Source organism: Lynx rufus, unplaced genomic scaffold (genome assembly GCF_022079265.1).
Source record: "Lynx rufus isolate CCGP_SWC_20201006 ecotype Redwood Valley unplaced genomic scaffold, mLynRuf1.p SCAF_2, whole genome shotgun sequence".
NCBI classification, from domain to species: Eukaryota; Metazoa; Chordata; class Mammalia; order Carnivora; family Felidae; genus Lynx; species Lynx rufus.
Genome location: NW_025814834.1, coordinates 8,353,204 through 8,378,965, shown reverse-complemented (window position 1 = coordinate 8,378,965; position 25,762 = coordinate 8,353,204). Strand labels below are relative to the sequence as shown.

Here is a 25,762-nt window from a genome sequence, read left to right as displayed (position 1 = left end):
AGGTGTCTCAAATTTAAACTGCTGGTAGAAGTCTTGTAATTATTTCAAGTGGAAAACACACTTGATACTTTCACTTGTCATACGTAAAACCACTTGAATACATTCTGCTCTCCGCATTATATCTGGAAGAATCTGAGTTTTCAAATGCATTTAGTGGTCCACCTTAGTTTTGTTTTCAGGCCAGTTGCTCAGAATCTGGTTTGTCTGGAGTATTATGTATCTAAAGCCTCCAGTTAAGAATCTGGTAGTGTCATAAGATCACCAAGCTGCTACGGGGAAGCTTCGTATTAGAACATCTAAATTCATCTCAGCTCAAGTGCCTTTTTTATGAGGCATTCTTCATTTCTGGAAGTAATCAGTTATCCCTGATCTGCACCTTTAGTAATCTGATGCATTCCGCTCAAGTACATAAAGACCAGTAATTTTAGTAAAATTCCTCCCAACAATGGTATTTAAAACCCATCCTCATGAGGCATCTATTCTTGAAGCATTTCCTTATCCATCAGCTCCTTGCTTCGCAAAGTAGGTTTCAAAATATGCTTAATTTGGAATTCACAAGCAGCTGGGAAAAGTTAGCAGCGTGGCTGGCGCTGTTTTCACGGGGTGCCTTCCGGCCCCGGGGCGCCGCCACGCTCAGCCCCTCGCGCCGGATCGCGGAGAATAAAATTCTTCCCATCTAAACTGGGGGAAGCTAATGGAAAGGAGTTGCTTCCCTCCCCGGTAGACCACATACACTCTAATTATCACGGAACGTCTCCCGGGTTTGTCCGTTGCAGAAAGTGCTTAGACATCCTCAGTGGTTTCAATCTGCTTGGCACCCACTGAGAAAGTAGAGCAAGGGCCCCGCTATCAGCAAGCATCGTTTCTGGTAGGCTCTCTGCTTACATTTCCCACCGCATCTAGTGCTTCCCTCTGCCTCCCCAAATCTCCCTCTGCACATAGTTTCCCAAGTGCTGCCACAAACGGATTGAATAGCACTGAATTAAGCTCTTGCTTCTCTTTGTTAACTTGCATTTTCCAACCCGACTGGTACAGCTCATTTTACGTGCGCTCTTTACATTTCAGAAGTCCTAACGTGCCTCTGCTTCCTTTTCACTGATGGTAGTGTTTCTTAGGAAAACCAGGGCTGTTACTTGTCTCTATCTGTACAGTACATGGCTTTTCAAAACCGGAGAACTTAAGAAATGTCCTCAGTCTGTAAGTCGTGATTTTCAGGGAGGCAGCCAGATGATCTCATCTGACGAATGGAGAAACTGAGACACGCCGACAAGAATCATGTCTTTACGAATTCACAGCCTCAGTACGCTTTCTTAACCAAGAACTATCAATTTAGTCATGATTGCCATGTCCGTTTTCCTGCCTTTGTGCATTTTACACTAACCTAATATTCTTGGTGCTTCCCTACCACATGCACCAGAGGAAGCAAATTCTCCAGGCCGACTCTGGAGCCCAGGTTCTCTCTCTGGCCCCGCACTCACGTATCACACTGTGGTTCGAGTTAACTTCCATTGAACGGTTTTATATATTAGAGACCAAATGCAGAAATTGCCCTGTGTTTCTAGAGATTGGGGAGGGCCTATCAGTTGTCAATGAATTTAACTATAAAGTAGTTGTGATGAAAAAAAATAATAATAACCCAGCTTCAACTTGTTCTAACTAAAAAAAGAAAATTGAATACATATTTCAATGTATTTTTTTTAAGTTTTTTAAATTTATTTTTGACAGAGACAGTGTGCGAGCATGAGCTGAGGAGGGTCAGAGAGAGGGGGAGACACAGAATCTGAAACAGGCTCCAGACTCCAGGCTCCATGCTGTCAGCACAGAGCCTGATGCAGGGCTCGAACTCATGAACAGTGAGGTCATGACCTGGGCCAAAGTCGGACGCTGCACCGACTGAGCCACCCAGGCACCCTTCGGTGACTCTCTTACTAGCAAGTTTAACTTGTGCTGAGAGTGTGTGTGCTTGTGTGTGTGCTTGTGTGTGTGTGTGTGTGTGTGTGTGTGTGTCTGCGTGTGTGTGTGCGCGCGCGCGCAGGTTGATTTGCAAGGGAGTGTCTTACATAGGTACTTGTCCAGGGGAAAGAAACACCCTTGCTTGCACGGGCTGAGGTTAGCCATCGACCACTGATTTTTCATCGAAATGGAATGTGGACGTTTGTATTGTTTCCTAACGTTTCATATTCCTCCCTGGCAGGGGAGCGGTGTATCACCCGTACCTCCGTGAAACTGTGATTCATATGACCTCTTCCAGCCAGTGCCTACAAGGCTTCAGTCCCTGGAAACGGGATGAAATACTACTCCACTGCCCGGAGCTCCCTGCCACTCGACCCTGACCACAGGGCCATTTTCCTGAAATAATCCTGTAATGTACACACTGTTCGATCGCTAAGATGTTGGCATTTTAGTAAACCAAACTCTAAGCCACGGCGGCACTGTAACTCTCACCTCGCTGTCCCAGAGCTGACCTCAGGCAGGGCCTCACAGATAGCATTTCCTTTAAGGACGCCGAGTGAAATTTCAGGATAGTGGGTGTACTAACGCTGGGCCAAGGTGCCGACTCAGGTGAGGCAGCGGGAGGAGAAGGCAGTTGCCCCATGGAGAGGAGTCGGGACTGGGGGTGAGGTTGCTCTTGAAGGTGGTGGTTCTAGGGAGGACAGGAGTGCACTTTCTGTTTGGGATTAGACGGGACAGGAAGGAGAAGGATGGGACCGAGGGCTCCGGAATGCCACTGGGCCCTGCCCTTCGCTCTCTGCCCCGTTGAGCTCCCTTTCAGCCAGGCGTGGGGACCCTCGGGCCTCAGAAGACCCCGGGCAATCCAGCCTCAGCTTCCTCAGAAACAGGCTTCTCTGCAGGGCCCCAGGGGGCGGAGTCCCAAAGATCTGGGCAGAAAGGGGCTGCCCCCAGCTTAAAGTTGAGACTCCTGGCCTCCAGGCCAGCCTGTCACTGCGGACTGGTCACTTCTCTCAGTCTCAGGGTCCACACTAGACAAAATAGGTGTAGTAAAAGTAATCCAGACAGAGTCACTGTGAGAGCTTCAGATGTAAAGTGCCATGGAAATAAATGCAAGGTGGGTTCTTCAATGGTGCTGCGGTACGAGGGCATCACAGAGATGCTGTCGTATGTAAGCTGGCGGGGGAGTGTCTGCTCAGCTGCCCAGGCCACGAGTAAGACAATGCTGATTGTTAGAGAAGGCTCTGTGCCTTTGGGGACCACCTAGAATAAGTCAAACCCCCTTTTCTTAAGACAGCCTGCCCTAGGTGACGTTATCTAGTGATGGCAGATGGCCCTGTCCATCTGTGTGCTAAAGAGAACTGAGAGAGATGGCCTGTCCCCCCAGCAACAGCCCTGCCTGGAGGCTGCCCTCACGGGAAGGTGAGCCCTCAGATCCCTTGAAACCTGACTCAGATAAATCAAATTCACAAGAGACCAGGGCACCCAGAATGACCAGATATTGGTTTGAAAATAAGGACCGGCCACACATGTTTGCAGAATGGAGCTCTTTCTTCTTGTTGGCAAGTTCAGAGGAGCCAAATTACAGGTTGTTGAGTGGGCAAGGAATCGGGGGAAGGATTGATTAGAGATGATCTCAGGGACCGTTGTCACCAGGCCTGGGGCATCCCTACGCCCCAAGGCTGGACCAGCACTCGACTGCCGGCTTCCTCAGGGTCCCATCCTCCCTTTTCTCACTTCCATCGCCACCCAGCCCCCTTCATAGACACATTCCTTCCTTAGTCCCTGCCAGGTGAAGGTCTGGTCTGTTTGGGTTGATGTCATTGCTGGTCCCCCCACTACCCAGTTCCATCCAGTGGTAACATCTGGCAAAACCATAGTATATCACCACAGCCAGGATTTTACCACTGAGACACTCAAGACCCAGAGGATCTCCATGACCACCAAGGTCCCTTTTACAGCCACCCCTACTTCCCTCCCACCACCTGTCCTCCATGACCCCTGGCAACCAGTAATCTGTTCTCCAGTCCCACAGTTTTGTCATTTCAAGAATGTCACGTAGACGGAATCATATAGTTTATAACCACGAGGACTGGTTGGTTTCACACGACGTAGCTCACTGGAGAGTCATCCAGGTTTGTGTGTGTCAGTAATTCCTGGTGTGGGTGTGCTGCGGTTTGTCTCATCGTCCTCCTAGGGGGACATCTGTCATTCTCTGTTTTGAGTTATTACAAGAAAGCTGTTACACGCATTCATGTAGAGTATTGTATGACCATGGGTTTCCCTTTCTCTGGGATAAATGCCCGAGAGTGTAATTGCTTGGTCGTATGTAGTTGTGTGTTTAGCTTTTAAAGAGACTGCCAGATCTTCCCAGAGTGGCTGGACAAGTTTGTGTTCCCACCAGCAGTGTATGAGGGATCCAGTTTCTCTGCATCCTCTCCAGCATTTCTTTTTTTTTTTTTTTTTGTAATACGTTTATTTATTTCAAGAGAGAAAGAGAGTAGGGGAGGGGCGGAGAGAGGGAGAGAGAATCCCAAGCAGGCTCCACGCTCTTAGTGCAGAGCCAGAAGCGGAGATCCAACCCATAAACCACGAGATCATGACCTGAGCCGAAATTAAGAGTCAGAAGCTTAACCGACTGAGCCGCCCAGGCGCCCCCTCACCAGCATTTCTCATGTTAGCCATTCTGACAGGTGAAGAGTGCCATCTCGTTGAGGTTTTAATTTACGTTTTCCTGATGCCTAATGATGTTGAATATTTGTAGGTGCTTATCTGCCACCCAAAGATCCTCTTTGGTCTCTTCATGTCTTCTGCCCATTTTCTAATTGGATTGTTTGGGTTTTTCCTGTTGAGTGTTGGGAGTTTCTGGTATGTTCTATAATCAGATACTAGTCCTTTATCAGATATGTGGTTTGCAAATCTCTTCTCCCAGTCTGTAGCTTTTTATTCTCTTCGCAGGGTCTTGCAGCAAAAGATTTTTTAATTTTCAATTAAACCCAGTTGATCAAATGTTTCCTTTTATGGAATGTGCTTTTGGTGTCAGGTACCAGAACTCTTTGCCTCATGGATCTTTAAGACTTCCTTCTATTTTTTTCTAACAATTGGATAGTATTACATTTAAGTCCATGATCCATTTTAAAATAATTTTTAGATAAGTCACGAGAGTTCGGTTGAGGTCCATTTTTTTCCTATGCATGTCTAGTTGTTGCAGCGCTATTTATTGGAAAGGCAGTCCTTCCCCCGTTGAACTGCTTTTACGCCCTTGTCAAAAATCGGTTGGGCAGGGGTGCCCGGGGGGCTCAGTCAGTTAAGCGCCTGACTCTTGATTTTGGCTCAGGCTGTGATCTCATGATTCGTGAGTTTGAGCCCTGCGTCCGGCTCTGCAGAGCCTGCTTGGGATTCTCTGTCTCCCTCTCTCCCTGCCCCTCTCCTGTTCGCGCTCTCTCTCTCAAAAATAAATAAATATTTTCAAAAAATCAGTTGGACATGTTTGTGTACATCTGTTTTGAGGTTCTCTATTCTGCTCTGTTGATCTCTGTCTGTCCCTCTACCGCATAGTCTTGAAACCTGTACCTATAGAAGTCTTGACACGGGGTATACTGATTCTTCCCACCTTATTCTTATTTTTCAAAATTTTCTTAGCTGTTCTAGTCCCTTTGCCCTTTCCATATAAATTTTAGAATAATTTTGTAAAAATCTGCAGAAAAATCCTTCTGGGATTTTGATAGAAATTACATTAAATTTATGTACCAATTTGGGCAGAACTAACAACTATGTTGAGTCTTTCAGTTCGTGAACAAGGTAGGTCTTTCCATTTATTTAGATCTTCAGTTTCTTTCATTAGCACTTTATAATTCTCAGCCTACAAGTCCTATACATGTTTTGCTGGATTTACACCTAAGAATTTTTATTTTTTGTGAATTATAAATGATACTGTATCTTTAATTTCAGTGTTTTAAGTTCATCACTAGTATATAGAAATTGATTTTCATATATTTATCTTGTATCCTGTGACCTTGCTGAACTCACTTATTAGTTCTAGGATTTTTGAGGGGTTGATTCCTTGGGATTTTCTACATGGACAATCATGGCATCTCCAAATAGAGACAGTTTTGTTTTTTTTTTTAATGTTCATTTATTTATTTTGAGAAAGAGTGAGTGAGCAGGGGAGGGGCAAATAGAGGCAGTTCTGTTTCTTCCTCTCTGATCTATATGCTTTTTATTTCCTTTTTTTTTTCTTGCCTTATTGCTCTGGCTAGAACTTCTAGCACTAAGAATGAATAAGAATGAATAGAAGCAGGAATCCTTGCCTTGTCCCCAGTCTTAAGGGGGAAAGCCTCCAGTCTTTGATCATTAAGTGTAATGTCAGCTATACGTTATTTATCGAGTACTCCTCTTTTCCTATTTTTCTGAAAATTTTTGTCATGTTGAGTTTTTTCATGCCTTTTTTCCATCCATTACTATGATCATATGATTTTTTTTCTTGACAAACCCCTCAATATTATGGATTACAATGTTTAAATTTTAAATATTGAACCGGACTCGCACTGCTGGAACAAACTGCACTTGGTCATGGCGTATAATTCTTTTAACATAATTGATCTGTTGCTCCATTCTGTTTGTTAAGATTTTGCTGAGGATTTTTTTTACCTTTCTCTTAGCTTGGTTGTTAAGGATTTTTGCATTTTTATTCATGAAGGACTTTGGTTTATATTTTTCTTTTTATGGTACTGGCTTTCTCTGGCTTTGGTAACACAAAACCTTCATGAAATGAAATAAGAAGTATTCCTTCCTGTTTTGTTTTCTTGAAAACATATAGAATTGGTGGTATTTTTTTAAAAGTTTGATAGAAGTCTCCAGTGAGACCATGTAGGCCTAGAGATTTCTTTCAGGGGAATTCTTAAACTATGAAGGAATTTCCTTAGTAGTAATAGGACTTTTCAAGTTATCTTAAAATTATATCAAAATTTCATATTGAGAGGCTTGTGATAGTTTGTGCTTTTATCTGTGTTGTCAACCCCCTGTGTGCAGAATTACTCACAGTGATCCCTCATCCTTTTGATATCTCCCGGATCTGTAGTAATATCTTCTGTTTCGTTCCTGACATTGGTCAGGATAATTTTATTAATCTTTTCCAAGAACCAGCTTTTTTCTTTGACTCATTTTCTCCCTTGTTATTCTCTCTCCCTTTTCATTGATATCTGTTCTTTATATTATTTTCTTGCTCGTGCTTGCTTTGGGTTTATTTTATTCTTTTTCTATGTTCTTGGGACTGCCTAATTTTTCACTTGTCTCAAGAATGTAATTGCTCACTGAAGCATTTTTGTGATAACTGCTTTAAAATCTATGTCAGATCATTCTAGTAGCATCTCCGTTACCTTGATGTTGGCATCTATTGATCGTCTCTTTTTGTTCAGTTTGAGAGAGCTTCCTGGTTCCCGGTATGATGAGTGATTTTTTATTTAAGCCCAGATATTTTGAGGATTATAAGACTTTTGATCTAATTGAAACCTTCTGTTTTAGCTGGCTGCTTCTGATACTGCTCTGGCGGCGGGGTTGGGGGTGGGGGGGTGGCGGTGAGTCTCCTCCTCATTGCCGCCAGGTGTGAATAGAAGACCAGGATTTACACTCAGCCTCTGTTGACACCCAGGGGTGGTAGGGGACAGGAGGAGACTCCTTGTTACTGCAAGACAGGGGTGGGAGTTCCGGATCCCTACGCAGCCTCGACTAGTATCTCTCTAACTAGAACAGGAAGGAGTGCCTCATTAGTGCTGCCCACAGAGCCTCCCCTGGCACCACAGAAACATGTGGGCAGTGGTAAAAGCATGAATCTCCACCAGGCCTCCTCCGACGGCATCAGAGCATGGAGAGGGGGTATCCCGTCACTGTCGGCTGGAAGGCTGGGCTCTCCACGTGGTCTCCACTCTCTCCTGGGGATGGGGGAACCTCATTACTGCCCAGGAGGGATGAAATTCCCCCTCCCTACTCGTGTCACCCCAGCTGAGGATGTGGGGGTGCCTGATGACAGCCCAGTGAGGGCAGAAGCCTGGACTCCCGAAGGCCCTGGCAGGTGTGGTTGGGACGGGGCCACAATATTTTCTGTGGTGTTTGGTTATTTTCTAAAACTTCTGTCATTGCTAGGCCCTCCCTTTCCCGGTCCTTCAGCTAGAGGAGCAGGCTCTGGGGAGACTTTTTTGTCTTCGCCACTCAAACGTTGCTGGGCTGCTGGCTTCTTCAGCTCCCGAGTGTGGAATCTGTAAGGAACCTAGGAACCCCAGGGAACTCAGCACCTTTCGCTCCTTGTGTCTTTGGGGACCCGGCCAGTCTGCCTCCTTCTCTCTGTCTTTCAGGGTCTCTTGTGTTTCTTTTATGTTTAACGTCCAGTGTTTTGAGGCCGTATTTGGTGGGAGGAATAGGGAAAAGTATATCCACTCCATCTTCCCAAAAGCAAAACAGCTCTTCTCTTTTTGATGAGTCTTCTTACTTATTGACTGTAAACTGCTTGAGCACAACAAGCCTATAACGTACAGTTGCTGAAGGCCTGTGCCTGTGAAGGTGCTTCATAGTTCTTGGTGGACTGGCCTGGCTATTCATATGGTCCCTTGACCTCCCAGAGAAATTCTGAGAGCTGTGACTGAGGGAGACTGTTAAGTGTCTCATTGAACCTCTTCACACCTGTGGCCGTGGAGGTGTCCATAGGTGCCCAGCTTCCGAAAGAGGTGGGCTGGTATTTTCCCTTTTGGCTTCATGGTTCAGGTTATGAGCAGAGGACAGACTGCCCCTGAAGCCGTTTGAAATGCAAACCCACCAGTTGCTGTGGTTGGGCAGACGCCTTCTCGTTCCGTTGGCAGGTGCCCACTTGGGGACCCAGCTGTCTGGGAATGTGCAGCAGGGGGATCCGGAGCACTGACCCCCGTGTGTCCTTTGAAACAGGAGGACCATGACACTATGGAAGCTGATCTGGACAAAGACGAGCTGATCCAGCCCCAGCTTGGAGAGCTCTCAGGCGAGAAGCTTCTGACCACGGAGTACTTGGGAGTAAGTACCACATGAGGGGGTGGGGGAGAAGTAGAAAGGAGAGATGGGCCATTGATGCATTTAGCCTTTGCAATGACACATGACTGTGTGGTTTGGTCGATACTACGATACTATGTTTATGAGAGTGTTGGCCAGTCTGCTTCCAGCGGTCCTGAAGAGCACTGTGGCCCTAGCTACCTGTCACAGATAGAGCTGTCGGTGAACAGAAAAGAGATCACGATATAACACGAGGGCACATGTCAGGGGCCTTCCTAACATCCAAAGGTGTGCCCGCCTCAGTAGTAATCACCCACCTGTCCAGCTTCTTAATTTTCGTGTGCCTTATCTAGTAGAAGGAAAGACTGGCGGGTTTGCAAGTCATCGGCACACCGGTGATGGCTGAAACCATCAGAGCAGGCGAAGAGATGCCTAATGAAGCAAAGGGTGGAAAGAGAGAGAGAGAGAGAGAGAGAGTGAGGGGCTGAGGACAGAGGGGCAGACCAGCATGTCAGGAGTGGGAGCAAGAAGCGGGGCCTCTGAGAAGGACAGAAAGTGGCCAGAGAGGCTTGAGGAGAACCAGGATAATGTAGCGCCATGGGAATCGGAACGGAGGAGTATTTCAGGATGGATTGGGTGGCCAGTCCAGGCATCCAAGAGGCCTGTGGAGTCACGCATCTGAGATGGGGCCATCATCTGAGCTCAGAGAGCTCCCCGCTGACTCTGATGCCCATCCAGCTCCAGGAGCCCCCTGGTTACCACCCGCCAGCTAAACAGGGGAGGGCGTGAGGAGGGAGCTGCCTATCGGCCAGGAGGGGATGGCAGTGTCGGGGGCCCGCCCGCAGGTGTCTCACGAAACCTTGATCAGAAAGCACATCAATGAACAGGTGGAATGTTGGAGTGTGAGGTTTCTGAAGGGAGGAACAAGAGATGGGGGCCTGTCCGCTCTCCTGGGACAGACAGCAGAGCACACAGGAGTGAAGGCATTGGCATTAAAAGGAGCTCCTGGAATTTTGAAGCTGCTGTTTGACTGGGTCAGTCCCGTGGACTCTGACATCGCGCATTAGTCAAGTAATTGCTGGAGCAGAAGGCCAGGAGCCAGTCTTTCAACAATCTTTGAACAACTTGCTCAACAGACAAGTCAGGGACAGTGACTTGAGAAGGAAAAGAATGTGGGTGCAGGTGGCATGAGCCTTGTAGGAGTAGACAGAAGCAGAAAGTGCCTTCCCATCACTGCCCCCATCCTGGCCCTCCTCATCTCACCCTGGGTACTGTTCTCCCTGGACACCTGCCCCAGTTTTCCTCACCTGTCAAGGAATTTCCAGGGCCCCAGGCTGGGGTACAGAATCTGCTGGTGGAACTTGACGTTAGAGGACAGCCAGAAGCCCATCTGTGGGAGCTTTGTAGGCAAGGGTTTTGGATTTTCTCCCAGCCTGAGCTGGGAGAATACTGGAGCAGGGGAGTGACTCAGTTTGACTTGTTTTAATGTATGAACTTGTATTTTCATTCTGGTTGCATGATGGAAAATGGACTATAGGGGGCAGGAGTGAAGGGAGATGACCCGAGGAGGCTCGGCCGGGGTTCTACCCTTACCCCCCGTACCACCACTACCCACCACCTTGCCTCTGGTCATGGTCAAGGCCTATAGCCCATCACAGCCCTTTGAATGTCTCAAGGATCAAAGGAATCTAACTGACTGTGGAGGCTCTGTTTACTTTCAGTCAAGTGGGGAGGTGCTCCAGAAACGTTGGAAATGAGGCAGTTGGGTTCCAAGTTGTTGACGGAAGTCTGAAGCCCTAACTAGGCTTTGTTTCCCTTTGGAAGAGCACTGACTTTGGCAGGGAGGGACTGGGCTCCATTTGATAAGATGTGCGTTTTTGAAAGCAAGGCTCTCCTGGGGCACCTGGGTGGCTCAGTCGGTTAAGGGTCTGACTTTGGCTCAGGTCATGATCTCATGGTTCCTGGATTCGAGCCCCACATCGGGCTCTGTGCTGACAGCTCGGAGCTTGGAACGTGCTTTGGATTCTGTGTCTCCTCTTTCTGCCCCTCCCCTGCTCACGCGCTCGCCCTGTCTCTCTCTCTCTCTCTCTCTCTCTCTCTCTCTCTCTCTCTCTCAAAAATAAATAAAATATTGAATGAACGAATGCAAGACTCTTTTGCTACATAGGCAGGAGATGAGAATGGAACAGGCAAGTGGGTGGGGCATCTTCAGAGGTGGAAGCCACGGCCGGGAACCCAGCCCTGCAGTGTTGGGACTTTCCCACAGACACAACCACGCAGGCATGTGATGGTCAGCAAGGACATTCACAGAACTTGGCGAACCGAAACCAAGTGTGAATGCAGAGCGATTTACAGCCCCTCTCCCAGGTGAAGTAAATGCTTATGCGATCTTAGGTTGAGGATGGTGAAGGTTTTTAAACAGCAACAAAAACCAAGGCACAGAACGTCTGAGACTCCCAGCTTAACCGTGCCGCTTGGTGGGGCACAAAGGGCAGAGCTCTCAGACCAACCAGTAACCCGGTAACCCAGGGTAATGGCATCTGGAAATGGCGTCATTTTACCCTAGCGTGCAGTTCTAAATCTCCTTCACGTATCTTCACTATCCTTTCACCAGGAGGACATCTTTGAATCCAGCAGAAAAGTTCCCTGCACGTTTGTCAGTTACTTTTTGGTGGAGATATGAGTAACACGAGTACAAAGTACAGAAAGAATTCATTATATAAACGTGAAGACCCAGTGTCTTAGCTTCCTGGTGCCGGAAGGACAAATTAGTATAAAACACTGGAAGTTTATCCTCTCACAGTTCTGGAGGCCAGAAGTCCAAAATCAAGAGGCCCGCACAGCCACGCCCCCTCTGAAGGCCCTGGGGGAGAGGCCCCCATGCCCCTCCAGCTTCCGGTGGCTCCAGGGGTTCCCTGGCTGGTGGCTGCACCCCTCCAGACTCCGCCTCTGTCTCCACAGGGCCTTCTCCCCTTCTCTCTTTTGTGTCTCATAGGGACACTTGTCGTGAATCTAGGATAATCTAGGATGATGGCTTCATCTCGAGATCACTAACTTAATTACATCTGCAGAGACTGCTTTTTGCCAGATGTCACATTCACCACATTCACAGGTTCGTGGGGTTAGAACATGAGCGTATCTACTTGGGGCCACCTTGCAACCCTCCACACCAGGTCACCGTAGGATCTCGTCATGGAAGCAGTTTTAAAGTTAGAAAACAATGTGGGGCAGCCACTGGTTACTGGACACTCCCAGTTTTGCCGTCTCTGCCCATCAGTCTTGCTAAGCTGCCCTCAGTCCCCCGATCTTGATTTGAAATCGACAGCCCGCCAGCCTCTCTGTGGGGCTCATCGATTTCAAAGAGCCGTGCCTTTGGCTCCGGTACCCACAAGGCTTTGAGTTCGTATCTCCGCAACTGCTCGTGCCCAACGAGGGAACCCGCTAAAAACAGAAGACATTTCACCAGGGACTGTGTGCCCGAAAGCATTCACGCCTCCTCTTCTGATGTACGAGGTAGACTGTAGATTTTTCAAGATCACTTGAAAGATACTGACTTTTTGAAACATTGTATCAGAATATTATATTCAAAAAGTTTTCACCGAATTCATGCCATTTGCCTCACACATAGCAGAATGCCAAAAAGTTTAAGACCTAGCTGTCACCTTTGAGAAGTTTATGAAAGACACAGAGCAGACGAAACTGTGCTCTTGGTAGGGATGCAGGTAACAGCAAGGAGCGGCAAGTGGGGCAGCAGATGCTGTCCTGCAGGACAGAACTAGCCCAGGCTCTCTCAAAGCCCCAGACCCTCAATGTGGCTTAACGATAGAGCCTAGGACCCTCCTCAGGCCTCCTTACCATAATCCCAGGAACCGGGTATGGGACACACCAATGATTTAGAAACTACTGGCTTGGGGGTGAGGGTGGAGGTATGGCAGGGGCAGCCCATCGGTATTGGGGGATGGAAGGAAACCATTCCCAGGATTCCTGGACCCAGTGGCTCACCCCTGCTAGGCATTTGGAGCCACGCCCTTCCCAGAAGGGTCCCGCTGCCATCCTGACCCTCCCGAGTGCAAGCAAACAGCTCCTGTGCACAGCAGAGCCCAGGCCACAAGCAGTGCCGCCAACCACTGAGAACTCAGAAAGCTGGGACGAGAGAACAAGTCACTTCCTAAGCTTGCCTGAGCGTGGCCATGGTCACGAGAAATGTGCTGCTTACTCGTAATTCTGGTAGAAAGCAGCACGCCTTGTTTCTTTAGGCCGTGACTGTCAGCAGGTCAAGACTGATGATTTGCCAACTTCTCCTTGCTTATTTCTGAATTTTTTTTTTTTTGTATCATCCATACTATGCTGAACAATCATTTAATCCTTCCTGAAAGAATGCCCTGATCTAAATAGCTTTGTCACCTCGGTTAAAAGGGGTGTGGATACGTGTCACAGAATCTCAGCTTTTTGTTTTTATTTCACAGTTTAAACCTATTATTAATTACCTTTAACAACAGTAATGGGCACGTCTTAAATCAGTTCAGCACACGTCATGAGCCAAGCCCTGTGCAGACCACTTCGTACATCTGACTCCATTTAATTTGGTCCACAAACTACGGGGGAAATCCTGCTTGTGTCGCATTTTCTAGACAGGAGAGCTGAGGCTGAGAAAGGGTAAGGGACACTCTCAGGTTTATTTGAAGCTGCTTGCCCTTGCCCTTTCCCACTAAGCTGTGCCACCTTCTGGAAGAGCTGTCGATTTTCCAGTGAATTGCCTGCTGCGTCTGAAAATTCAGAGAACTCCAGCTATGGCATATTCACAGTTTTCTGTCTGGTCTAAGTTCCCTGCATAAACTCATTTTGCGGGGGATGCCTGCTGTAAAAGCTGATCACTCCCTTCCCACCGTTTCCTCCCTCTGTCAAACGGAGACCCAAATTCGTTTAGTTTTCCAGAGATTGCCTGAAGGACGGGGTAGCCCTGCCTCCGAAGAATGTGTGTATGGAGACGGGCCTGGGAATCCGCATCTTTATTACTGCCACCCCCCACCCCGCCCCAGTGGTCCTGAAGCCCGAGTCTGGGCCACGGAAACTTTGCCACTTGGGCGGCGGGCGCAGCTGGCCAGGGTGCAGGGCCGAGCCCGTCGGAGACAGGGCAGGGCCCCGGGCCCCTGCCGTCCCACTGCCCGCCGTGGAAGCACACGGAAGGGCCTCGGTTTGCGGTTTTTGCTTTTAGATTTCTTTTTTTCAAATGTGTCTCCACTTTGGAGCTTATTCTGATCACTTTCCAGTTATTCCTGCCCTGCCTGCCTGATAGTTGAAGTCTCAGTGCTCTCTACACATTGGGAGATGAGTTGGAACCAAAAGTCCACATTCTTGTGTGTGAAAACACAACCAAACAAGCAGGCGAGAAAATCCCAAGCCGCAAATATTCCAAATCCATTTCTTTTTCAGTTTGTTTCTTGTATTTTTTTTTAAGTTTGTTTGTTTTTAACTAATCCCTGTACCAAATGTGGGGCCTGAACTCACAACCCCAGGATTAAGAGTCGCATGCTTCTGCTACTGAGCCAGCCAGGTGCCCTGTGTATGCTTCCTTCTAATTATAAAAGAAATAGGGACGCCTGGATGGCTCAGTTGAGGCTCCGACTTCAGCTCAGGTCACGATCTCGCGGTTCGTGAGTTCAAGCCCCACATCGGGCTCGCTGCTGTCGGCACACAGCCTGCTTCAGATCCTTTGTCCCTCTCTCTTCCCCTTCCCTGCTTGTACTCTCTCAAAAATAAATAACACGTTAAAAAGAATAAATTAAAAACATTAAAAAAAAAAGATGGGGGGGTGGGAGGGAGGGGAGGATGGGTGATGGGCATTGAGAAGGGCACCTGTTGGGATGAGCACTGGGTGTTATATGGAAACCAATTTGACAATAAATTTCATATTAAAAAAAAAAGTCCCTCTAAAGCCTTTTCCAAAATAAAAAATAAATAAAATAAAACAATAAAAAAGAAAGAAATACATGCTTATTATGGGAAAGCCCAAATAAACAGTCTAAACAACCATAATAAAACTCCACCCACCCAGAGCTAATACCACTGTTCCTTCTGTTATTCTTCCATTTCTCTCTGCACCTTCTCTTTCCTTTATTAGTTAGGACTGGCCCAGCTGCCAAATGCGGAGAATCTATCCATCCCGCTGATAATACTGAAGGATGTGGACTCCAGGCTCTTTGCATGTCTTTCTACACTCTGCCTGTCAGTATGAAGGGAAGACCCAGGTTTTGTGGGACCTCTGGTTTACAGGGCTTGGGAAGGCTTCTTTCAATAAAGGAATACAGAGTTAGTTATGAAGTGGATACTTAATCCGAATGGGAATGAAAAAATAAATCACAGTAAAATTCAAATTTTAAGAATTGACAGAAAAGTGATGTTTTTATTAATTAGCTGCCTTGCATACCTTATAGGGGTTTTTGTTTGTTGGTTTTTGTTTTATGCCTTTTAATTACCTCTACCTATATAATAATGAGTCTGTAATGTTTTCCACGGAGAGAAAAGGAAATTTGTCCTTCCTGTAACATATTTGATCAAATTTTGTTTCTCATTATTGATAGACTGGAAAAATCTTTTGGCCTCACATTTAGTTTTTGGTAATGCTGTTGTATACATTTTTAGGATTGTCGCTGAATTTGAGAACTCCCTCCTCAAATGTCTTCCACAAATAAGCTGTAAGATTTGGGGATATTTCAAGTTTTCTTGCACACTGATTATTCATAAATACTCTGACAACGCAGGGAATTTCCAGAAGCCATTCCTACCCCAGGACAGCTAGCGAAGGTTTGACTGTGCACCATGATCGGGAATCATATGAATCTATTCGAAACCTGAATTAAATGTCATCGAGACTCAGCGCGCCCTTAGCTAAGTCCCAAATTATCCCCCCTTAGCTAAATCCCAACACCACGCCACCAACGTGAAGGGAAGTATGACAAGGGAAGTCAGAGGAGGAAGAAACAGCAGAAGGGAAGTCAGAGTAGAAAGAAACAGCAGTATTAAGTGCTTGCAGTTAAAATATCCTACTTTTGCAAATGTTACAAAAACATTGGACCATGTGAACACATTGCTAGGGCTTCTTCTGGGTCTTGAAGCTTCAGTTTCATCCACTCCATGGTAGTTCTGCCTCAGTGAGGGAGCACCTCATTCACACGCTTGTGGCCTCTTGGTCACGAGATGGCAGAGGGAGCTCCCGGCACAAACCCATGATAAAGTCAGGAAGAAGGCCCGACAGGCAGACCAGCCAAATCTGCCCCTTCTATGGTGCTCCTTCCCAGGGTTCCAGCTGGTGACCTCCACTGGATTCTTACTGGTCAGAAGTGGGTCACGTGACCCCTAGCTGCAAGGGAGTCTGCAAAAGGGGGTATGTTTTTATTAAAAAAAAATTTTTTTTTTTGATGTTCATTTATTTTTGAGAGAAAGAGTGTGAACGAGGGGAGAGTCAGAGAGAGAGGGAGACACAGAATCGGAAGCAGGCTCCAGGCTCTGAGCTGTCAGCACAGAGCTTGACACGGGGCTCCGACTCACAAACCGCGAGATCGTGACCTGAGCCGGAGTCAGGCACTCGACCGACTGAGCCACCCAGGCGCCCCAGGGGGGAGTATTTTTAAGTAGAGCATTTGCGTGCCAGTAGAATCAGAGTACTGTTGGTCAGGAGAGAATGAATATTGGGTGGACCGCAAAGAGTGTCTACTTCAGCCTCCATGTCATCTTCTGCGCGGTGGGTGGATTGATGGGTGGATAGAGAGAGAGAGAGGGAACTTGCGTTTCCTTACAAAAATTCGTACTGCTTTATTAACGTGTCACAACTTACGTGGTTCACCGATTCTCGAAAATTAGTCAATGGGAAATAACATTTTTTACCTCGATTGACATGTGTTGACCATCTTTTGCTATTAGATAAATTACATTCGGCTAAATCATATGCGGCATTTTTTTATTGTGGTTCAATAAGCTGCATTTTTTTAGGAGCAGAACCTTCTTTCAAGTGAAATCTCCATCTGTCACACAGATGAAGGCTGAGTCCTCTGGACGAATAAGGTGGCTGCCAGGGACCCGTTCCATTCTCTCTCCCAACAGCCGCCGGAGCATTTCTGCAGAACTCGGTATTGTCCACAGGTTGTTGGACTAGGTATCGTTTCAGATCTTCCCGGCCTAAAAGGGCCGCACTGAAAGTGAGGGGCCCAGAGAGGGGCCTGGGGACCTGTGGGCTACCGGGTGGCTCACGCTACAAGCACAGCACGTTGTCGGGTGAGAAGGAAACAGACCCTTCTGCAAGGCACCTGCTCTGACTCGCTGGGTCCTGCACACTTAGCCCTCTTGCCCAAGGGCCTTTCCTCGGGCGTTTGAGTAACAGCCCAGACAGTTCTGGCCCACAGGCCAGACTCCGTTTCTTCATCCCCTGGAAACCAAGACAGATACCATCCACCTCAAGTTATTTCTTAGGCCCGTGTGCCTTTGAAGAGATGGTATGGCTGGGGAGCCTGGCTGGCGCAGTCCGTAGAGCGAGCGCCTCTTGATCTCAGGGTTGTGAGTTTGAGGCCCCCTGTTGGGTGTAGAGATTACTTGAAAATAAAATCTTTAAAAAAAAGGGTGGGGGGAGATGGTATGGCCGACGGTTTTCCAAAGGCTGAAACACTCTCCAACGTACGTGATACGTTCCCTCTCCTCTAGGAAGGAGTTGGGAGGGTGAGCCCAGAAGGACCGTGGAGTGGAGGGGCAGGGGAGGGTGGGGCTGGAAGGCACCTATTCACCGTCTCCCCTTTTCCAGTAGCTAAGGACTTCACCTTCTGAGCCTTCTTTGGAAAGACCCAGGCGTTCTGTCGAGAAGTATGGAGAGGGAAAGAGAAACACGAGTGTTCCTGGGGTGCCTTTGAGAATCGGACCTGAGGGGCCTGCTTCCCTGATGGGTCGTGCAGCCTGTAAAGTTACCCCGCATACTAGGTGGGGCAGCACGACCGTGAGCCGAAGGGAAGTCCGAGTAAAAGCAGCCGGCGGAGTGAAGTGATTGTGGTTAAAATAGCCTCTTTTTGCAGATCACACAGGAGATACAAAGGGTACTGCCTGCTAGTTCTTACTTGGAAAGCTCAATTATGTTCCGTTTCCGGGGTGCCTGGTGGCTCAGGTCATGATCTCGCGGTTTGTGAGTTCGAGCCCCACATCAGGCTCTGTGCTGACAGCTCGGAGCCTGGAGCCTGCTTCCGATTCTGTGTCTCCCTCTCTCTGCCCCTCCCCCACTTATACTTGCTCTCTCTCTCTCTCTCTCTCTCTGTCTCTCAAAAATAAACATTTAAAAAAAACTAATTATGTTCCATTTCCTCCCCAGAAGCTCACACTTTCTCTTTCCTCTTGTCCTGCTCCCCTTCACACTCCCACCTGTCCACCCCTATCTTCACCAGCCCAGGTGCGGCCCACCCTGCCCACCCTCCCTCGCTGGTGCTGGCCCCACAGCACAGTGAGGCCCTTTTTTTCTCCCTACCTCAAACACTAGATAGACCCTAATAACTTCTCAGCAAAAATCAAGAAATCAAAGATGTAATTCCAATTTTTAAAAAAGTGTCTGCTTTGTTGTTGTTGTTGTTTTTACTTTTTATTTTCAAATAATTCTAGGTTCACAGGAATTTGAAAAAGTGTAGAGAGGTCCCATGTGCCCTTCCCCCCAGTTTTCCCAGGGATCCCATCTTATAGGACTGTAGCACCATATCATGCGGGCAATCCACACTGGCACAATCCACAGACTTTATTCAGATTTCACTAGCTTTACAGTAATTTCTCTTTTAAACAAATTTTCTGAAGTGTTAATATAATCATATTAGAGAACACTTGGAAAATAAAGAGGAGAAAAATTCCTCTTGGTTCTACTATCCTATCTATCACTGTATTCATTTTCGTGTATATTTCCTTCCAGCCTTTTGTGTAATTTTAGCATAATTGAAGGCATCATTTATGTACAGCTTTATAATCTTCTAGTAAATGTTTTAAATAAGCATATTTTTCATAACCTAGTCTTTATCATTGTAAAGGGCCACTTACTATTTCGGATGAATATGTTGTATTTCACTTAATTCTTCCCCTATTACTGGACACCTAGATTATTCCAGTTTTACTCTATGACAGTTTTGTAGCAAACAACTTTGTTTATTTGATGTTTCCCGTATTTGGGGTTCTTCCACTAGGGTTTACACCCAAAGATGTGAACATCGTTACGACTACTTAAAACACCAAATTACTTCCCAAAGTAATTGAACATGACTCAGCTTTCCCTGCCACTAAGGCTTTTGATTCCTGCCAGCAGCGGGTGGGATCCTTTCTTTAATTGTCACTCATTTAAGAGTTGAAAAATGATACTTTTTTGTGTGAAATTGTATTTCTAATTACTTGTAAAGTTGATAATTAGTTTTCCTTCCTTTACTGGCGATCTATTCTATTTTGTGACTTGACTATTTGAATTCTTTGATCACTAATGGACTGTTTCACCTACCGATTTGTACGAGCTACTTACCTAATGAAAGTCTTAACCTTTCATCTGTTAAATATGTGCAAATATTTCTTCCCAGTGTGTTGTTTACCCGTTCATTTGGCTTATCTCTAATATATAGGTGGAAAGGTGACTTTTTTTTAATTAAAAAAAAAATTTTTTAAGGGCGCCTGGGTGGCTCGGTCAGTTAAGCGTCCAACTTCGGCTCAGGTCAGGATCTCACGGTTTGTGGGTTCGAACCCCACATCAGGCTCTGTGCTGACAGCTCAGAGCCTGGAACTTGCTTTGGATTCTGTGTCCCCCTCTCTCACTACCCCTCCCCCACTTGTGTGCTCTATCTCTCTATTGCTCTCTCTCTCAAAAATAAAACATTAAAAAAAAATTGTTTTAAAGCTTTTTCATTTCTTGAGAGAGAGAGTGTGAGCAGGGGAGGGGCAGAGAGAGAGGGGGAGACAGAATCCCAAGCCGGCTCCACACTATGAGCGCAAAGCCCAACACGAACCATGAGATTATGACCTGAGCCAGGATCAAGAATTGGACATTTAATGGACTGAGCCACCCAGGCACCACTGGAAAGTTTACCTTTTTATGAAACCAAATCTGCCCATCTTTTTTTTCTTCTCACTTTCAACACTCAGTCTTCCCAGAGATGTAATTGTTACTGTATTCAACTGTTTTCTTCCCTTTTCCATGGTCTGGTTTTTTTGTTTTTTTTTTTTAATTTATACTGCTAAATGGCATAATACGCAAACCTAAAGGAATTTTTCCCCAAATTTCTGTGTATCTGAATACTGTGTGATCCTTCTTCACTTATTTGCAAAGCCTCTTACTCCTATAGGTTACTTTATTGCGTGTAGTATCTGCTACCTCTGGGTCAGCTTTCAAGTAGGCGATTTCTCCAGCCCATCTCCCCTTTCCTTCCACCAGATCATGACCAACACGGGGAAGATGAGGCGGAAGGGCCTGGCCGGTGTGCAGCGCAGTGCCGACGAGCCCCTGTGCCGGCCCGTCACCCCTGGCGGCCACAGGACGGGGTACCCAGTGTAAGTCCGGGCTAAAGGAGGCGGGGATTTCTTAAGCTTTGTTTTACCTGCAGTGTAAGATGTGTGTATTGAAAAATCCGAAATAAAACGTTCACGTTGGAAAGCATTTATCTCTTCATTATTTATCTCTTGGGAATTTTTGAGGGGAAAGGTGTTGTCTCCTTCCCTTGAGGTTTCTTCTTCCAGAAAATGAAGTGGTAGGATTGCAGGACCTCCAGGCACTTTGCCCTGAAGAAGCCAAGTGTTGGCCAAATGTAATTTCAAAGGAAAGGACCAGAAGGAGCAGTGGGTCCACCCAGACGCGCGACTCTGGTCCTTCTTTTCTCGGCCGCCACCCCAGGCCTTTCGTTCTTTTGTTCTTTTGTTCGGGTGGAGCATCACAGGTTCAGACACCAAATCAACTTGGCTTAAATAAACACACTCACTTTTTAAAGCAACCCTATGTGTGTTTAGCGGCCCAGCTTTCTTCATTCTTCAGAGCCTTGCTCCTACCCCGTTTATGTCAACAAAACTACAGCCTCTGATCTCCCTGGGAACCCTGTGGGCTCTGGGGGAACCCCAGCCCAAGCAGTCCAGCTGTCTAGAGAAACAACAGGTACAAACCAGGGGGTTACAGAGAGCAGGCAGAAAACTGGCATTTCTTGATTCCTTCGACAAACACCGGCCATAAAATAGTTCGAGGGAACATGACACATTTTACTTAGTTATTCCCTGTAGCTGGGCAGTTTGGCTGTTTCCAGTTTTACCCTGTAGTAATTTGTAACTAACCACCAGGCCCTGGGGATGCAGCCACAGGCACAGTGCGGAAAGGCCTGCTGGCATGCCGGAGCCCCGCAGCCAGACCCCGCTCGTGCGGGACTCAGCCTGGAATTTCCAGGCCCACCCTGTGGATCGGTGATCGTGTGATTTGATCTCAAAACTAGCCGCCATGCGCTTCACGTTTCAGGGTTATTTTAAGTTACTAGCACCGTGGTGTTTTTTTTTTCTTAAACTTACTATCAGTATTTTTTAACTCAGCTTCCAGCTATTAACGTATCGCCACCTTGACATCTTCTCTCGGGCTCCTTCCGTGTGCATAGTATATAACTTACACACGCATACTCGCTTGGCTGAACTGTTTGAAAGAAGGCTGCCGGCTTGCAACACGTCCCCTAAGAATAAGAGCATCCCTGTGCTTAACCACATTATCTATCACACCTAAGAAAGCCCACATTCGCATGATATCGTGTAGTGTATCAGTATTCCCTGATTGTCCCAAGAATGTCATTGATATCTAACAGCTTTGGTGTTTGCTTTTTGGATCTGGAATACAGCCAAGTGTCAGCTACTAGTAAATCTGGCTTATGATATATTTTTGAACGGAAGTGGTGGTGGGAACTAAGAAAATTTCATCGTGCTTTTAACGTGGGAGAGAGGACACCAAATGATCATCTTTAAAATTTGTAAGATTATCTTTGGGGCACCTGGGTGTCTCCGTCGGTTGAGCATCCGACTCTTGATTTCAGCTCAAGGTTGTGATCCCGGGGTCCCAATGTACACAATCCCGATGTACTGGGTCCGTCGGTGGTGGCAGATGCAGGGTGCTCCCTCCGGTGAACTCTCAGGATCTTTAGTCAAAGATTACGTGACTCCGTTCAGCCAGTCGGCTCTGATAACCTAGTATGGCGAAGAGCGTACGTCGAGAATCTCAGCGATCTTGGGGACCCTTGACAATATGTATTGCACGCTCTGGGGATACGCTCCCCAAATATGTATGTACATATACATATACGCTCCCCAAATATATATGTACATATACAATATGTATTGCACACTCTGGAGTCAGTAATCGCACTGCTAGGATTTTATGCGGAGAAGTAATCAGCTATTCACAGCTCTGTGTACCAGGTATTTATTGCAGTGTTATTCATGAGGAAAAATCTAAATGCCCAAAGCGGGAGGCTGTTTACATAAATTATATAGCCACACAAAATGGTATTGAAAATAATGTTTTAGCAGAATATTTAATACATGGGGAGAGCCTCGCAATATATTTGCTAAGTGAAAAAGCAAATCATAAAACTGGGTAGATCCAGCCTGCCAGCCACTTACAGTGATCACACGTTGTATTTTTTATTTTTTATTTTTTATTTTTTATTTTTTAAATTTTTTTTTCCAACGTTTATTTATTTTTGGGACAGAGGGAGACAGAGCATGAACGGGGGAGGGGCAGAGAGAGAGGGAGACACAGAATCGGAAACGGGCTCCAGGCTCTGAGCCATCAGCCCAGAGCCCGACGCGGGGCTCGAACTCACGGACCGCGAGATCGTGACCTGGCTGAAGTCGGCCGCTTAACCGACTGCGCCACCCAGGCGCCCCTCAGGTTGTATTTTTTAAAGTATGTATTTGCAATTTGTTTTTATTCATTTTGAGAAAGAGTGTGTGCGTGCGCGCACACACACACACACACACACGCACACGCACACGCACAAGTGGGGCTGAGGCAGAGAGAGAGAAAAAATCCCAAGCGACGCAGAGCTCAATCTCCCGAACCGTGAGATCATGACCTGAGCCAAAATCAAGAGTTGGCCCCGACTGAGCCACCCAGGGGCCCCTATCTTTGAATTTAAGATATCAAATGTTAATAGTGGTTGTGTCTAGGTACTGGGAGGGCAAACCATGATTAACTGCTTTTTAATCAAGAAAAGAAAGACTGAAAACAAAAAGACAGTCACCCTGCACAATTCAAGACCCTCTGTCACCCCAGCATCAGATGTGTGCCCCCCAGCCCTCCCTCAGCACCCCCGCCCCCAGCCTCACCCCTCCATGGGTTATGGATCCCTCTCCTCCTGTCACTGTCCAGACTCAGCGTCACCATTTAACACCTCCTTTGCTCCACCTTCAACCTCCCTTTTGCTGCTTTCCTTCCCCCAGGCCTTTCTGGTCCCCAAGTGCCCTCCCCCAGGTCCTCTCTGGCTGCCTCTCCGCCCCCTCCCCTCCTTTCATAGCCCGCAGGGTCTGGCAGTGACTTCAGGTTACTGCTGCCACGGGTCTGCTGACCACATTCCTGGTCACTCACCCACCCCCACATCCCACTGCCTTGTCGGCTTGGTCCCCAAATCACCCCTCTTCCTCCTAAAATGCCCCGTTTCCGGTCCCCGCCCATCCTGCTTGTGCTGGGGTCTCCATTACATACTGCAGACACAAAATCCCATTCCATTGTAGACTTGCCCCAGCTGCTAGGTATGTCCCCGCAGCACCCTGAGTCTGCGCTTCCTAGGGGAACACCACCGTCCCCTCAACCCCCTGCTTCAGGGAATGGCGTTAACACCCCCAAACACCTGAGCCAGCCTTCCCTCTCCCAGCCCTGGCCCTTCCCCTCTACCCTCCTGAGCCATCTCTTCCCCCCCCAGTGGTTCTCCCTGCCACGGTCCACCGTCCGTCACCCCAGAATGAGGTTTCTAGCACGTCATCATGGGATGTCATTTCTGTGACTCCTGTGTCCCTTAGGGATCAAATCTAATCAAACCCTGGCTGACAGGGTCCTTCTCGGTTGACCCCCCACCTTGACCCTGGGCCTTGAAGCTCTTCCCCAGGACACCCTGTCCCCTCCAGCCTGCATTTTTTTTCACTTTGGTGGTGCCTTAAATATTTCTGTAACAATGCAGCATAAGTATATACTTTTTTTTTTTTTTTTTTTTTTGCCTCTCCATCTGCCTCCTGGTGTTACTTCCCCGGTGGAAAAATTTCCCCCCTTTGGCCCCAGGCAGTCCTGACTCAGAGTTCATGACTGGCTGAATGCCACACACACACACACACACACACACACACACACAGCCTTTCCTGCCCCTCCGGGCGGCTTAACGTCTACTTGTCTTTGCTACTGGAACTGACATTCGAGAACAGCCATCTCACAGGGCCCACCCCTAGGAAAAGCACCCTGTACTTGCCATGGTGTGCCTCCCACCAAGCCCTTGCTGGGCAGGTGGCTAGCGGCTCCTTGTTGAGGACCGTGCCCACCTGGAGAGCCTCCCCTGGGATCTGTTGTCAAGTCTGAACGGAGAGCCGGCCTACTTCCCACCACCTCTCTGGCGGGGGGATCCCTGGCTCCCACGCCTGGCTGGGGGTCCCGCACGATGAGGCACCTGACAGGTGTCTGCCGGGTGAATGCGTCTGCCTGGGCCGGCTCCACCGCCCCGGGTGCCGTCAGGCGATGTAGGCACACTTAGGTGTTGACATAGAGCGAGCTCTCCCCGGTCCCGGGCCTGTCCAGCTCTTGTCATGGCTGACGTGACACATCATGTCTCTTCTGATGGCATTCGTCCGTTTGCTAATCTGCTTCATCCTCTGAGGAAAAACCAGAAGCTGGGTGCCTTCAACGGTTTGGTTGAAATGCCGTGCTCCCACGTCCCCCAAAGCCAAAAGATGCAACTGTGTGTCGGACAGATACTATCTATCACCGTGCATTTATAGGAGCTAAGAGGGTACATCCTAGTTTCTGCCAACACCTTAAAAAAAAACCTCATATCTGCTTAACTATGTGTTAAGCATATCATATCTGACAGCTATCATATGTATTAGATATCCATTTAACAAAAGAACTTCGGGGGCTCCCGCTCCCTGTCTTTGTTTCTGGCGTCTCACGGTAGGCAGCAAATTCCTCCTGGCTACCTGTATTTACTGCTGTGTTTCATTCTTCCCTCCAGGCCGGAAGACCGTCCCGTTCCTCCCCAGATGGCCCAACGTGCGGGAAACGGCGGCCTCCCGTCCCTGACAAGCGCCCCCCGTCCGGTGCACCAGGGGGGTGAGGCTGGTGCTTCGGGGCCTTCACGTAAGAACGGAACGCCGGTGGCGTGGGGACCGGGCAGCAGCAGCCACACACCCGGAGAGGCCTCGTGCTCACACCCTGGTCTCGGCCACTGCCCCGCGTTCCCGAGGCCCGCTGACCCGCAGCCACGCGGCCACACCTGCCCGTGGCCTGTTCCTCCAGACCCCCTTCTATCGCAGAATAGTGAGCACTGCCCACGTCTGCAAGCGAGTAGCGCACTTGTGCTGGGGAAAGCTGCGTTTGATGTGAGCTTTCCGAGTAGTCACGTCTCAGAAGGCGATGTCGATTTATGACCGAGGCTTTGGCACCTCAGACTTTGGACGAGGCACGCGGCCGCGTGTTCGAAGGCTGGCCTGAGACAGAAATGTGTGAGCAGGGGCACACGCGTGGATAAAAAGTATTTTTTTTTAGATGCCAGAAAAAATATATATGCTTTGAATAATCGAATAT

The 25,762-nt window shown here is 47.7% G+C and overlaps 1 protein-coding gene across 1 annotated transcript in view; it reads left to right on the top strand.

Annotated features, from left to right (window-relative positions):
* The window catches only part of ARMC9 (armadillo repeat containing 9), a 151,626-nt gene that overhangs the window by 109,175 nt on the left and 16,689 nt on the right, over positions 1 to 25,762 (top strand). Inside the window, exons 20-22 of the mRNA XM_047084655.1 lie at positions 8,884 to 8,988; positions 20,390 to 20,505; positions 25,191 to 25,315. Of these exons, the coding sequence (XP_046940611.1) occupies positions 8,884 to 8,988; positions 20,390 to 20,505; positions 25,191 to 25,315 (346 nt within the window). The remainder of the gene's footprint in view (positions 1 to 8,883; positions 8,989 to 20,389; positions 20,506 to 25,190; positions 25,316 to 25,762) is intronic.